Source organism: Passer montanus, unplaced genomic scaffold, assembly GCF_014805655.1.
Source record: "Passer montanus isolate IOZ18808 unplaced genomic scaffold, ASM1480565v1 scaffold14, whole genome shotgun sequence".
NCBI classification, from domain to species: Eukaryota; Metazoa; Chordata; class Aves; order Passeriformes; family Passeridae; genus Passer; species Passer montanus.
Genome location: NW_024360941.1, coordinates 5,129,672 through 5,144,976, shown reverse-complemented (window position 1 = coordinate 5,144,976; position 15,305 = coordinate 5,129,672). Strand labels below are relative to the sequence as shown.

The following is a 15,305-nucleotide window of genomic DNA, read 5'->3' as shown; positions in this document are numbered from 1 at the left end:
TTTCTAATTTGGGTGAGGATTTCCAGGAACTTTTCATTTTTGCTACATGTGGCAAGCTAAAATCTGGCTCTTTTTATAATCTGAGAAAGGGATTTCAGTTACATCAGGTGAGTGTTTAGCACAATATTTTCTGACTGCTTTCTTTGCATGCCTGTGCTTTGTTTCAAGGCTGATTCAATGCTGCCTTTTTCCTTTTTTTTTTTTTTTGTAATGGTGCATTTGTTCCCATTTGAAAACAGCTTTGACCTTGGATATCTGTGCAACACAGAGAAAGTAACTGAATGCTGAAACATGGAAGATATGCATGTAATTGCAGGAATTGCAGGTAAAACATCACTGTGAAAGCCTGAACAGGAAGCATGCTATTGACTCATCTTGGCCTGTGATGGAAAGTGCCCTGAGCCTCATTAAAGTGTGATTAGCATTTTCAACTCAAAAGGATGGTGGATCAGATTCTGATGTATTTATCATGCTTATTAGCAACTTACCCTGAAAAAAACCCTGACACACTGAGACTGATATGGAGATAGGGATCTAGCACACTAGATATACCAGGGCAAGAAGCAGCCATAAGTAACACAGCAATATGTCTGTGCCATGCAGTTGGTGGCATTGCAAATTTTTGTTTAGAGGATAAAATGCTGAAAAAGAGGATAACTTCCTAAAATGTTTAACTCTGAACCTTATTACAGGGGAAGTACCAATGTAAAATTTTTGTGGTCTTATGTGCTGCAAATCTGGCAACAAGGATTTCTTAGATACACAGAGCCTGTACATTATTCTTAAATAAAGTTAGCCAATAGGTCATGAAGAGATAGGTTCCTCTATGTACTCTCCTACCCATATGGTAATGTGGCAAATATATAACTTCTAAGGTAATTAAACTAATTTTTTTTTATGTCACACTGGAATATGTAGTCTGTTTCCACCAGATGACAATCAGAATGGCATTTTGAAATGGTTCAGCATCCTCAACAACACTTTTTGTGACAATTAGCTGGTTTTGCACAGTTGTGCTTTACAACAGATACCTTCAGTCTGTTTAGATTCATCTTCTTCTGCCTTTCCCCTAGTGACTTTGTAGGTGATTTGACATTAATGTTGAACTTCTTAGTGGAGTTAAAATGTCTTAGAATAAGCTAGTGATTTGTTTACAAAGAAGGGAGATAGATTTTTTTTTTTTTACATTTTCAAATATAGATTTGATTATCAATAATTTTATACTTGGTGATTTGGTGGTATGATTCAGGGGAATTATATATCTGTTGAATATTTGAAAATATGAACGAATAGATAAAATATGTAAGAGCACAGACAATAATTGCATGAAAAATAAAAGGTAACTGTCAGCTTATGATAAGCTTTTTTCTCAGTATTATTTTAGAGCTAAAGTCTGCTTTGTCTTCCTTTCAGAACATAAATTTTCCACATCAAACCTGTTTAGGAATTGCCAGTTACTCTGAATTTGTTAGGATGTTATCACCAGCAGCTGATTTTCCCCCTCTTTTTTCCCGTGGAGAAAGACTTTCCAAGTCCAAACTGGCCAGGAGGAAGGGTATATGCTCTGTCAGTAGTAACATTACCATTATCTTCTTGGCATAAATAATTTTTAAAAAACAGTGTTATGCTTGTATTTGTTTTAAAAACATAGACACCAACACAAGAAACTGAAGTCATTTTTAGTAGCAATAGCCACACCATGGGAGACAGCTTTATCCTGGCTCTGTGTATTTGCAGTAGCAGAGAACACAGTAAATACATTTACACATCAATTCATACAAATAGATCAATAGATAGTTATTTATTTTTAGATGTTTTATTTATATATATGTGATGCAGTATATATGAATAATACAAATGGTAATATTCAGTGTATTTTGTTTGATATTTAATTTTATTAGTCGTTACTGTTGTCTGTACTTCGTTCTTTTAATTAAAAGTTGCATCTGTATCACGGTCTTTAATATTCACAGGGAGCTTTTTTTCCTGTCACTTGGCACTTTGAATCTAGCAGTTCTGTCATATTGAAAAAAATTCTGGGTTCCAGTAAAATTATGCATGATGCTCAGTAATTACAGTGTGTTTATGTCTTAGATAATTATGGGCATTGGCGTTTTTGTTTAACAGTTAAAGCAAATGTTGCCTGGTTTGTGATTTTTTTCTTTTTGTTTTCATGTTGAGATACTGAAATAAGTGTATCCAGTCTGTGCATCGGTTTTAATAATGTCAGCTCCTCCTCTTTCAGCAACTGATGTTCCTTCTTAAGATCATCCTACTTAAGATCAGGCCATAAAGGGAAAGCAATTTCTGCTCCTATTCAGAATTCTAGAAGTGAAAAGGTGCTGAGAGGAGGCTCCTGTGCAGATCCAGTGAGGGGCTACTATGTGGAAAGGCACTTCAGGCAGGCAGAACTGTGTTCGGCCTGTGTTGTGCTTACATTTAGGAGGCATTTATTTTTGTGACATCATGTGGCATGATTTACACATGGATATCTGTTGTTGCAGTCATGTGTGGTACTCCAAGGCTGTGTGCAGATGTGTGAAGCAGCATGTGGCACCACTGGGATGCAAAAATCAGTCGACTAAAAAGAAAACTAAGACAAAATATTTTGTGAATGGGGTTTTTTGGAGGGTGCGTTGGTTGTATTTGTGTGGGAAAAGCTGTTGCTTAAGATTCTCCTATGAACTGAGATATTCTGGTGAATTCTTGATGCTTTCGTGCTCACTTCAGAGCGATGAAGTGCAATTCATTAGCAAGGTGCTTGGGTCAGCCCGAGTGATTCTCATAGCCAGAGCAAACAAGGGGCAGCTAAGGAAAGAAACCAGACAAATGGATTAGTTTAAAATTTGCTGTGCTGCCCAGCAGGACTTAAAATCGTTAACCGTGCATATGAATATTTATATATGAGCCAGAAAGCAACTAGCTAATTTCCTACTTTCCTCTTTATAATGAGAGCCTGAACTGTTCACAGCAGTATTTTAGAAATGTGTTATTACTAACCTTTTCCTCTGCCCAGTCAGGGTTTTATTCTCTTGCTTTAAAAACAAAAATGTGTTTATAGGCAGTATAAGCCGTATTTGTAAATTTAAAAAGAAAAAAGAAAAGAAAAGAAGCTGTATCTAAGTATTAGAAAGTTTAATGGGTTTAGATTTAAGATGGTCCCTGAAAATAATGTTACTTCAAAAACTCAGTTTTGGGCTGAAATGAAGTTTGGGCAGGAGTTTACTATTGTAAAAAAACAGATTTTGCACTTATATTTAATTACTTTAATTATCATTTGCATACAGGGAGGGGTTTTTTTTCTGTTGTTTTTATGTGATGGGACAGATACATGGAAAATTCCTCCCAAAGCACTTTTATTAACATGTCATAATCTGAAATTTTGTGGTGTTATTTCTCCTTTGTCTGCCTCCCAGAATTTATATTGAAGGCTGAATTACATTTTCAATTATATCTGTAGAAGTGATCTTGGTAAAACCTAATTAATAGGAAATTTACAAACAAAACCTGATTTTTCTCGATATTCAAGTAGAATAGTTAAAGGAACTTTACTTTTCAGCCAAAACATTTTAGAAAATATACATGATGAGTGTTTGAAGGCTGTAGCATAGAATATAGGAGATGAGATATTGGTGATACAGGACATCTGGTAATAAGGAGAGGCATTTCAATGTGGTCTTCATATATAAGACAACCCAAAAATCTTGTGCCTGTCCAGGAGGACTCTTGGGAGGAGCTCTTTTGCTACTTTGTTGACTGGATTAAAACACAGTTTAAGAATTTTATTGAGAGATCTCTCTGAATATCTTGTTTTCAGTTTGCTCAAAGGCCAGAACTCTGTGTGTGTGTGAATTTAGAAAACTCAGTCACGGAGATCAAAAATGCTCTTTACAGACATTAAATAATTCCTGCTGAGAAGTGTAATTCTGAAAGGTGAATGCTATTTTCTTTGAAATAATCTGATTCAAAGATTAAGGAAATTGAATGTGATTTCCTTGATGCACAAAAATATGTGTAGATATTTCAAATATACATGTGTTTGGTTAAATCCTTTGGTTATGTCTTTCTGCAGTGCTGTAGCCTGACCTCGAGTCCTGTGTGCAGTTTTGGGGACCACAACAGAAAAAAGATACTAAGGCATTAGAGAGGGCCCAAAGGAGAGCCACAAGGATGGTGGAGGGCCTTGAGGGGAAGCTGTATGAGGAGTGGCTGAGGTCACTTGGTCTGTTCAGCTGGAGAAAAGGAGACTGAGGGGAGACCTCACTGCAGTTACAACTTGTAAGAGGAAGAGAAGCGGCAGGCACTGATCTCTCCTCTCTGCTGACCAGTGGCAGGACCTGAGGGAATGGCCTGATGCCGTGTCAGAGACATTTAGATTCAATATCAGGAAAAAGTTCTTAATCCAGAAGGTGTTTGGGCACTGGAACAGCTCCCCAGGAAATGGCCACAGCACCAAGCCTGACAGAGTTCAAGAAGCATTTAGACAATGCTCTCAGGTTCATGATGGGACTCTTGGGATGTCCTGTGCAGGCCCAGGAGGTGGGCTTGATGATCCTTGTGGGTCCCTTCCAACTCAGCATATTCTATGTTTCATTGTAACTTTTAAGATGTAAATTACTATTGAATCTGCAAAAAATATAATCTTACTGTTTAACAAGCTTGTAGGAAAAGCATTCTGCATTTCCTCTTCACATAGTTATAACAAAAATCAATTATTCATAACACTGTGAGTTCTTTGTAAACATAAATCATCAAAACAGAAGCACGTAGACAGTCTTTAATGACACATTTCCAAAGTGATTTTGCTATAACTTTCCTATTCTGTTCTTTTGTTGTATGAATAGTTCTGCAAGTTGAATAGGAACTTCAGTGAGGCATTCTCTATTTGATTTATGTACTGTAATTTAGTGCAACACTTTTTGTTCTATTTATACTGTAGTTTTCATGATAGATCACCCTGAAATGCCTGAACCTAGTAATGATGATTAAATTTATTTGTTTTTCCAAAGAATGGTTGAGACAGCACTCTTTCTCTCAGTTTAGACAATTCAGTGTATGAGCAGTACTTTGCAGAATGTGGATGCTGTGAATGTTCAGTTTGGAGAGTCAGAATTTTGTAAACCAAGTGAAGGAGATAATGTGCCAGAGAGAAGAATGAATCATGTAAAAAGCCTGGAGAGTTGTAGTCAAGGAACAGATTTTGAAAATTAATCTTGAATGATGGATTGTCGAAAGAAAAGAAGTTAGAGTTCCAGGGTTCACTATGCTGTCAGTATTTCTTAGTCCAAGGGATGGACAATAAAGGCTGCATGCTTTTAGCAGGGAGTTTCTCAGCTGTGATCCCTGTTCATAATTTCTAACCACAAAATGGGAACTAATTTCATGGGTCCATAACTTCTATTATTTTGAGGTCAAAGTAGAGGTACTCTAAATGATGTACCCAGAATATCCAAAGTATGTTTTCTGTGGATATAAATGCAGACATTCAAAACTGTATACATTTAATGTCATTGAGAAAGGATAAGCAATTATGAATTTATTACCAAAGCTACAGTGGATGATATACCACAGAAGTAATATTTGAATCACAGGATACTTCAGGTCAGAAAGGATCATCTATTCCCTGTTCAAAATGGGCCCAGCCTCAAGGACAAAATGTAAGAAATTAATGCATAACATGAATAATTTATTTTTTTCTAAATTGTTCTTTAAAAAATAAATTTTAAAAAAGGAGTTACAAACAAACCTGAAGGTTGTTAATTCCTGAGATTTAGTTTCTACAATAGAATAAAATGTAGAGTGCTGTGTGGTCAGGGAACTCGGTGATGCTTGGTTTTGATAACAAATGCCCATTGTGCTACTTAGTCCTAGTGAAGATAAAGTAGAAAGAGAGATGATTCAGGATATTTATGTTTGCAGTACAAAAAAAAATTATTTCACTGAGGGATGGAATAAAAACATAAGCCATCTATAGTCTGGAGGAAGAAAGATAAATAGGTATATGAAGCAAGTAGTTTAAAAACTATTTTTTCCTGTGGATGTGCTTACTCGGGTTGAGAGCAAAGTGGCTTTTTTACTACAAAAATGACAAATAAAAGTGGTTAAATGTTTGCTAACAAGTTGCCCAATGTTTTTTTTTTGTCATTTTGCCACCACAGAGCTGTTCTGTGCCACAAAGTATTTTGGAAATACTAATTTCTAGACTATTTATGTTAATGGAGGAGGAAATTTAGTCTTTGGTAGCTGGCACCTTCTGTATTTTTCTGTAGTTTTATTGAATAAAGGTTGAGGAGAGATGGGTCATAGTCAAGTTGAAAGCTTCTTGTGGACATGTGTGCATGTATGTGTTTGCATGATGCTTGAATTGCAAATAAAGCTGCAGAAGCAAAAGCTCTGCTTTGGGTTTCAACACCCTGTTCCTCCAAGCAGGTTCTCTAACAGACCTAGGTATCTCAGTTATCTGACACACATGATATCTAACTCAACTCCTTGTAGGTAAAAATCAGTCTTGCGGATGTGAATGTTTCACTTGAGTGTTTGAACCTACATTCTCAAGTGCTGAGAAAAATATTTTCATTATTATCTTAAGATACATTGCATTTACTAAGGGGATGAGCCCTGTTTCTGCAATGTCTTCCCTTTTCAGTGTAAATGAAACTGAATCAATTGCCAGGAAAGTGTAAATACTGAAGAAATGTTTGAACCCCTTCTCCACTCCCTCATTTGGATGTCTAGAAAAATCCCCACAACAACCATGTGCTGTGGAAATGCAGCTCTTTGGCATGCACTTTATTAATGCACTTCAGCCTGTGGTGTTGGTTTGTGTGTGTTGTTCGCAAGAGAGAGAGGGGTTGGAGGAGGAGATGTTAAACTGAACTGCATCTTTGCATGGTCGCTTTATTAATGCACTTCAGCCTGTGGTCTTGGTGTGTGTGTGTGTGTGTGTGGTTCGCAAGAGTGAGAGGGGTTGGAGGAGGAGATGTTAAAGTGAACTGCATCTTTGCATGGTCACAATTTGTTTTTCTCTTCATGTATCTGTCCAGGAAATCATCTAGTAGCACTAATTTACCTGGAGGATGAGTTCTACTTTTTTTTTGTTTTGTTTGTTTTTTTGTTTGGTTGGTTTTTTTTGTTCAAGCAGGAGTATGTTCAGTGTAACTGGGAAGTTTTTATCATTGAAAATGTGTTTCCATACATAAGTACCAGTTTACATGAGAAGCTCTGATGATTCCTTGATCTTTGACTCAAAATGTTTTTTCTAAAAAACTGCAAAATAAACCAACAGTAATTAAATGCAAGCATTAATTTCTTACAGAACTTTAAAAAACTTTTATTCATGTAATTTGCAAGACTGTTGTGATGCTTTGTTTCTTGAACTGTCTCCCATTCTACAGTTGGTAGCCAAACTAAAGAAAAATAGAAGAAGAGAACCTTTGTGCAGTCACAGTCACAGAAAAGATTAGGTAAAATCCAAATTACATAATTTTTTTTCATATTTTAATTTTGTTTTCCAGAATGACAAATCCCCAGGGCGTTCCACTAGTCGATCAAGTAATATTTCAAAGGTATGTGAAATCTATTTTCTTTTTCTGGAATTTAAAGAAAACTAGGTAATTAAATATAATATACCTTAATCCATTCTATTCTTATGTAGTGTTTTATTTATAAGAATCAGATTTTAAAGTTTTGCTGCTGAGCATTAGCAATTTACAGCTCACCCTGTAAACTCTATCGTAAGTATACAATTAGTCATTACTGAGAAATGTGTAATAATGATAATAAGCTAATAGCACATGCACTTTTTTTCCACCTGCTTTCCCCAAGTGTTTAATGTTACCTTAGTACTTCAGCTTAAGATAGATTTATAGCTTATTTACAGCTCACCCTGTAAACTCTATCGTAAGTATACAATTAGTCATTACTGAGAAATGTGTAATAATGATAATAAGCTAATAGCACATGCACTTTTTTTCCACCTGCTTTCCCCAAGTGTTTAATGTTACCTTAGTACTTCAGCTTAAGATAGAATTGCTGCTTGATTTTTCTCCTCTTGCATTACCCAAATACTAACAGCTGTAGTGTGCAAAGCTATAAATCTGTCTTCATTTCAGCCTGAATTCTGAATTCCTTTTACAGGGATATATGGTTCACTGAAGCCAAGACTTTACATCTAGATGCTTTTTGGTTTTTAGGAAAGAGAAGGGAAACTTTAGAAAAGGCAAAATGTGATTTTTTACTGTAGTTGGTTTTAACCCCCTTTATTCTGTATTTTTGGTTCAGATGTGGCTGAAATTTATGCCAAAGATGCAGGATGTACAGGAAGTAAAAGATAATTGTTTTTTTAAATCCACGCCTAAACATCTGCTGTGCATTATGTTTGGTTCTAAATATTTTGCATTTAGGGCAAGCACTTGGTTCAGATGTGGCTGAAATTTATGCCAAAGATGCAGGATGTACAGGAGGTAAAAGATAATTGTTTGGTTTTTTAAATCCAGACCTAAACATCTGCTGTGCATTATGTTTGGATCTAAATATTTTGCATTTAGGGCAAGCATACTATCCTTAAACCTCTTCCCAAAATATTTTTGTCTTTGGGGAACCCACTGTGAAACTTTTTTCTTCTCAGAGCATAAAACAAAAAAAAGTCAACAAGCCTCAGCTGTGATTTTAAGTTAAAATGCTAGTTCCATGTTAGGTTCTTCTCTCTTAGGTTAAGAATGGAAAAAGGCAGGGAGAAAGATGTAGAATATATCGAGGATATAGCTGAAACTCTTCTGGGCTTACTATAAGCATATAACTATGCTTACAAACTTGATGGTTGCAAACTTGATCACCAGGAATTGTATTAATTATTTTAATTACCAGTTTAAAATGCAAGTGTCTAGCAATAGTTACTGTAAATCTATTATGAATTGATATTACTTTTTCTGCTTTTTTAAAGACAGGTGCATGGGTTGCACTGTGACAAAGCATTCACTGACATGAGAAACATACCAGTGACTAGCATTTACTTTGAAGTGATTTCTGCAGAAATCAGTATAGTTGCTTATTAGAAAGTTATATTTGCACTGGTTTTAGTTGCAAGCTAAAAATCCAGGTTTTCAGTCATGTACTTTATATTTTTCTGATGTATAGCATCATGCATTGTTTTGAATCAGTTTTTCTATGTGAAGCTACATGCCAATGAAGTTTTTAAAATGCTGAAAGACATTTGTTTGGAATTCCAGTTTCATTTGTTGTCTGACTTGAAATGCTTTCTTTGTAAAACAGGTTTTTATATGTGTGTGTGTATATATACAGAAAAGCAAACACCTGACTTTGCAGGTTAATATTGCATGGCAGAAAGTGATAGTAAAAAATACTCCACTTCAAAACAAGACTGAAAGCTTCTAGGCCAGATAAAATACATGCCTAAGGCAAGAACTGTGTTCTGTGCAATGTCAGATCTTGCACACAACAAAAATTTTAATGGGCAGAAAAATTAGATAGTCTTTATGTAAAGCTATAAATTAGTGTCATCAAAACATTGTCTTTGACTGTTTTCATTTGCCTGTATGTGTAAGTTAAAAAGAGTCAAATGGAATTATATTTTAATAGTTACCATGTTTTGTGTATTCCACCTTTGGCTGGATGTAGAGCTCCTGTCCCAGAGCAGATACCGCTGGATTTTGTACCAACCTATTTGTGAAATGAAATACAGCACAGATTCTGTAAATGCAGATTCTTATTTCATAATGCTCTTAAATTGTTTATTTGGAGAGGACACCTGAGGTTTGCAGGGTATGCTTGGGCAATTTTGCATGATAGGTACATGAATTTTAAGTCTGAATTTATTGGTATTACAGATTAAACTGAATTGTTGAACACTGAATATGTCTTATCTAGTTATAATGAGAAGGAATGGGTTTGATTTGGTATTTTACAGATACTGCTTAGTATGTATCTATTCAGTGTAGGTTTTTACAATCAAACATTCCCAAGATGGGTGGATGTGTGTGTGTGTGTGGAAACCAACACCTCAATTTTACCATCCACTTTTGCAGTCTGTTGAGAGTGTAGAAGTTTAGCATGTTGCAAGGACTTTTCTTATTGCATGTAATTTTCTGTCAAAAATTTCAGTGACAGACCATTTAAGGCAAATGGACGAACAAAACTTAAAATATTTGACTGACAGCTGTGGCTCTCTTCAGTGAACCTGGGAATTTGTTCGTTCAGCTCAGCCTTTTATTTATTTATATCAAGAAAACTCCCTTGAAACTCCAGAAGCAACTGCTTCTGTTAGTTTTCCAATCAGAGACAATTAGGAAAATGTATCAGTGCCTGATTTTTGCTGCACTTCTGTTCAATCAATAAATAAATAAACAATCTTTTTGTGTTCTGCCCTGCTAGCACTTAATTAGATATGATTAATAATTTAATAACTAGATTATTAAGTCATATTTTGGACTGATCAGTATTTCACATTACCTTGTATTGACAAAATGTAGCCCTAGTTAGTAGTTATGGCTTTCAAAACCTATCTACATAAAGAAACCTATGCACATAAACAAAAATATGAAACACTTGGAAATGTGAGCTATGAACCAGCCTTGTTGATGTTAAATCATTACTATTTTCTTAAGCATTAGAAATTTTTTCCACCTATTTCCTATGTTGCTGGCAGCAGAAGGAACTTAATTTTTCTTTGTAAGAGATAGTATTGTACAGATTTCAGAGTTGAAATTATCCTATCTGCATGTGTTTAAAATCTAAGTAAATTAAAAACTTGACCTTGATCATTCATTATCTATTTGTCATTGCTTAGTTTTCTTCACACTAACTTCTTTCATTAAAATTCTTATGTCTTCCAAAATAGATGTATAATTCAAGAGGAAGGGTGGTCAGAAAAGGATCTGGAGGATTCATTGTTTTCTGTTGTGGTTAACCAGTGGAACAAATTTTGTGTCTGAATTACAGTAGTGTAGACTTTATGCTCTATATGTGTTTCTGAGGCTGCATGGTTATGTTAAAATGCTTTCTGGAAGAAATGGTTCTAAAATACTGTAATTATCTTTCTGTATGTTAATTATGATTCAAGAGCTCATTAGAGAAGGATGCTATCTCTGCAGCAAGATCTAAAATTCTCTGATGGGAACCTTGGGCTTATTTTTCAGTGCAGAGAAAATCAGACTTGGAGCAAATTGCCTGAATTTTGATTTGCCTCAATTACTTCTCAAAAGCCTGGAGCAGGTGTTAGAACACTTTTTAATTACAAGTCTCTGAAGCTTCCATCTAATAAAACTGTGTTGAGTTATATCAGGAAGCAAGGTGCTTGTTTTGGAATATTCTGTGTGATAATATTCACATGTCTAATTTAGAATATGAATAGCAATAGAGGAAAGAAAGAAGGAAATAATTGTTTTTACTCTGTGCTAGCAATTTCTGATTTCTTGTGTTGGGTGGGGCTTCCTTCAAGATACAAATGAAAACCAAAAGGCACCAGGATGCCAATCTAGATGAAAAATTTATCATTTCCAATGTATTGATTGTTGATCTGAATCACTCAGTTTTTGACTCTGAAATGAATTTCACAAACAGGGCATCAAATTCTGTAATAAGTAATACAATATTTATAATGATAATAGTAATAGTATAATAGTAATAAGTAATACAATATTTACAATAGTTATAAATTACCGTTTAATCTCTTCCATTAAAATGGAATAATCTTTTACTTGGGTTTTGATGTTCTCAAATATTTCATCCTCTGTCAATATGAGGTGATTGTATGAAGAGTATTATATTGCAGTTTGGTTTACCCAGCTTAAAGCAGAACTCACTATTACACACTGTAAGTGTTTGTAAATGGCCAAACGTCACCATGTCTAAGGCAGTGACACTAACAGAGAGCACATTATATCTCCTGATAGATTTTATGGTGAAAAAAACATAAAAGAACTTAAGTCTTCTTTTTAAAGAAGTTCTTACCGTGGACTTTGTTTGCCAGAACCAGGACTGCAGCATTTCCAAGATAACCTGTTGCATGACTGAATCCTAAAGACCAGTTGTGTGGCCCCTTCTGTTTTGCTACAGGCAGCTACAATGCTCCATGCTGATCCATAGTTCTTACTGTTCTTTGCCAATTTCATGCTAATCACAAGTTAAAATTCTCTTCCAGATTGGTGGTTGTATTTTTTTCAAGGAACCATGAAGCTCCATCCCTTCCAAGTGTAGGTTCTAGATTACTGTAGTGAGCAGCTGAGGGAAAACTTAGGGCTTTAAAAAAAGAGAACAAATCAAGAGGAAGAAAAAGTCCTCGCTTTTGTAAAGCATAAAATGTCAGCCTTCATAAGTGCTTTTACAGTAGATAATATGGTGTATACAAAACTGGCATTAAAATATGAGTATAAATGTTACATTAGTCATCAAATCATTCTTCTTGCTCATAAACAGAGTCATTATTATGAAAGCTGAAGACTAACCTAGCACTTAGCTCTCATTTACTGAAAACAGTGCAAAGTAAACAAGTTAGTGAAAAGATTTTCTTCATCAGAACAGAATTTGTTTTGAGCACAAAAAAACAGGCGGAAACTAGATGTAGATCCATTGTATAGTAACTGTTTCTGCACATTCTTAAGCTCCTAGATAAGAATCTTTGATTTCTATGTATAGAGAATGCTTTGTGGTTTTGTCCATACAATTTATTCTTTGCTTACAATAAGCTTAACAAAAGGCATGACAGCAGAATTTACCTAAGTCTGCCTGAAAATTGAACTGAATGAAATTGCATGAATATATGATGGTGTTAAATACATGGGGACAACCGTTAGAAAATAATTCAAATTCAGTTTACTCTTGAATTCACCTTTTTTTTTACCTGGTATAAACTGTTGTTCTAATGAGAGGGAATACATAAAAATGTGTGATTGTATGTCTGCAAGAATGTGTACAATTTTACCGATTCTGATTTATAGAGTCACAGTTATTGACTTTATACCAACTATTCTGAGTATACCTATATGTGTCACATTGACACATCCAGATAAAACTGCTTATGTGTGTGGAATGTGTTGTGCCACAATTTTAATGTTTTTATACAAGCTCACTCACTGTGTAATGCCCATATAGAATTTTAATTTCTGTTAGCACAGAATTCAGTTCTATCTTGTGATAGCCAATATCATACAGAAGCAGCTTTGATTTGTTTTCAGTAAATGGAACACGCAAGTTATTACATATGCCTATTACATACAATTATTATAATTATTTCTATAATTATGAATATTACTTATGATCTGTAACATACCTTTTACAGATATACTCTGGAAATCTTTGCATGGCATTTGTTTTTTCACCATGGCACTCAGAAGCACATTTTGCATATTTGTCCTAAAACCAAATTCAATTAAGCAAACTTTGTTTCTACAGTGGAAAAAATTAGGGGGGTCGTGTAGTTTATGTTTATTGCACTTCATAAAAATACAATATTTCTTGTTTTTCACAATCATGCATTCTCAGGGTTTCATTTATTTTGGTTGGGTAATTTCAATATTTTTACTACAACTCTTTTGCTTGGGCACATTTAGGCTTCTCTCCTCCCTTAGGGCTGGAAGAAATAGACTTCAAACACACACCAGGATGGAGTTATTCAAACCATAGGAATGGTATCCTCACAGATGGGATTTTATCCAGTCCAGCAGACCAAAGGAAGAGCATGGTGGGTGTGTGCACTCACATGCACTTGTGAGAGCATGGCAGGAATGTCACCTGAGTGAAAGCTGTTTAGGATATAGGAATGTTTTGGGGGTTTCAGTCTTGCAGATAGAGGGGTGTGTGAAACAGATGCCCTCTTTGGAACAGAAATTCTAAATGGCTCTCTGAGTACTGCCTACCTTTAGAAATAGAGTGCCGCAAAATCCAGTAACAAAGAAAATGCAGGTTTTGTGCTTCACCTTTCCTATAGGCTAAATTTCCATTTAAGCTCCCTCCAGACAGTCAAAAGCTGCTGATCTCATGGCTCTGAGGCTTTTGTATAAAACCTAGCTCATTCTTTGTTCCAAATACCTATATATTTTTTAAAGAAGTATGAAACATTTTTATTAAGAAGGTGATAATGACCAGAAAGATGCATCCTTGAAGAGAATCATGAATGAAAAATACTGTGTTGCTACGATACAAAGACTTTTGAATACCATAATTCATCTGACAATTCAGAGCTTAGCTAGCAGTGCTTCTATGCCTATAGAAAAAGTGGGTTTTTTAGTCAAACCCATAACTTAAAAATAAAGATTAACATAGATTAGTAAGGCAGGAGAAAACAACTTAAGCTGATTGAATTTACAAGTTAAAGCTGTAATTACTCGTTTGCTTCATTTTTTTAAATGATAGTATGGGTTTGCCATTTGCAATTTTGATTTTAGATTTCAAACCACTTTATAACTTGATTATACTGACTTTGAAAGGTGCTGAATGGTGTTGTTTGGCAGAATCCTAAGGATTTTTCTGCTCCTTCCTTCAGTGTTACTTTTTCCTTAATTCCTACTCTTCAGAGACAGGTGAAAGGAGGGGAAGGAGGAAAGGAGAGAAAGAAAAGGTTTGGAGAAGAATTGTGCAAGAAATAATTTACAGAAAATCTGTGAAAGATAATTTAACAGAAATTCAGTTGCCTGTTAATGTAACAGTTGCTGTAAAGACATCAATCAGATTAAAACAACTTTGAAATCTGAGCACAAAGCAGGAACTCTATCATAAAGAAACAAATAAAGGAAAGAAAAACATAACAGCCAAACAAACCAAAATGAGAAACCCCCTCTGCCAAACTCATGCACACAAATTTCAGTTGCCATCAAGGCTGAGCTTGTAAAATAAGCTCACCTTGGGTCACCTTCACCATGTTTTGGAAATTGTTATACATAAAAGTTCCTGAAGGTGGATGTTTTCTGCAGAATGTTGCATTGTTTACAAAGCAGAAATTTTCAGACTAAAATACACAGACTGGGTCTTCTGCTGAGCTTATAGACAGACAAATTGCTCTAATCTTCTAAGGGATCCATTCCTTTGTGTGCTGTTTTTCAAAGAGGATAGAGTTTCAGCTTTTTAACTATAATGGCTGGTGGGATCTGGAGTGTTCTGTGATGCAGCACTGCTACTAGAGCAAACTCAGCAGGAGAATAAAAGCATTAGACATGTTCCCTGTCTGCCCTATCACCCGTCAATTGTCTGCAGCTTTCTTCTTCCGCAGTGTTCTCAGTTGACCACCTTTTGAAAATGCTTCTATTCAGAACAGAGACAGGAGAGGTTTCATTAGCCTTAGTGATAGCTGTGAG

At 35.2% G+C, this 15,305-nt stretch overlaps 1 protein-coding gene across 8 annotated transcripts in view; it reads left to right on the top strand.

The window, feature by feature from the left end:
• MARCHF1 (membrane associated ring-CH-type finger 1) overlaps window positions 1-15,305 on the top strand; it is a 193,965-nt gene that overhangs the window by 140,528 nt on the left and 38,132 nt on the right. For 7 of the 8 annotated variants that reach the window (XM_039700135.1, XM_039700136.1, XM_039700134.1 and 4 more), the window contains one exon: window positions 7,515-7,565. In XM_039700135.1, coding sequence (XP_039556069.1) covers window positions 7,515-7,565 — 51 coding nt within the window. Of the gene's footprint in view, window positions 1-239; window positions 326-7,514; window positions 7,566-15,305 lie in introns of all 8 variants that reach the window. The other variant, XM_039700139.1, reaches the window with a different exon arrangement.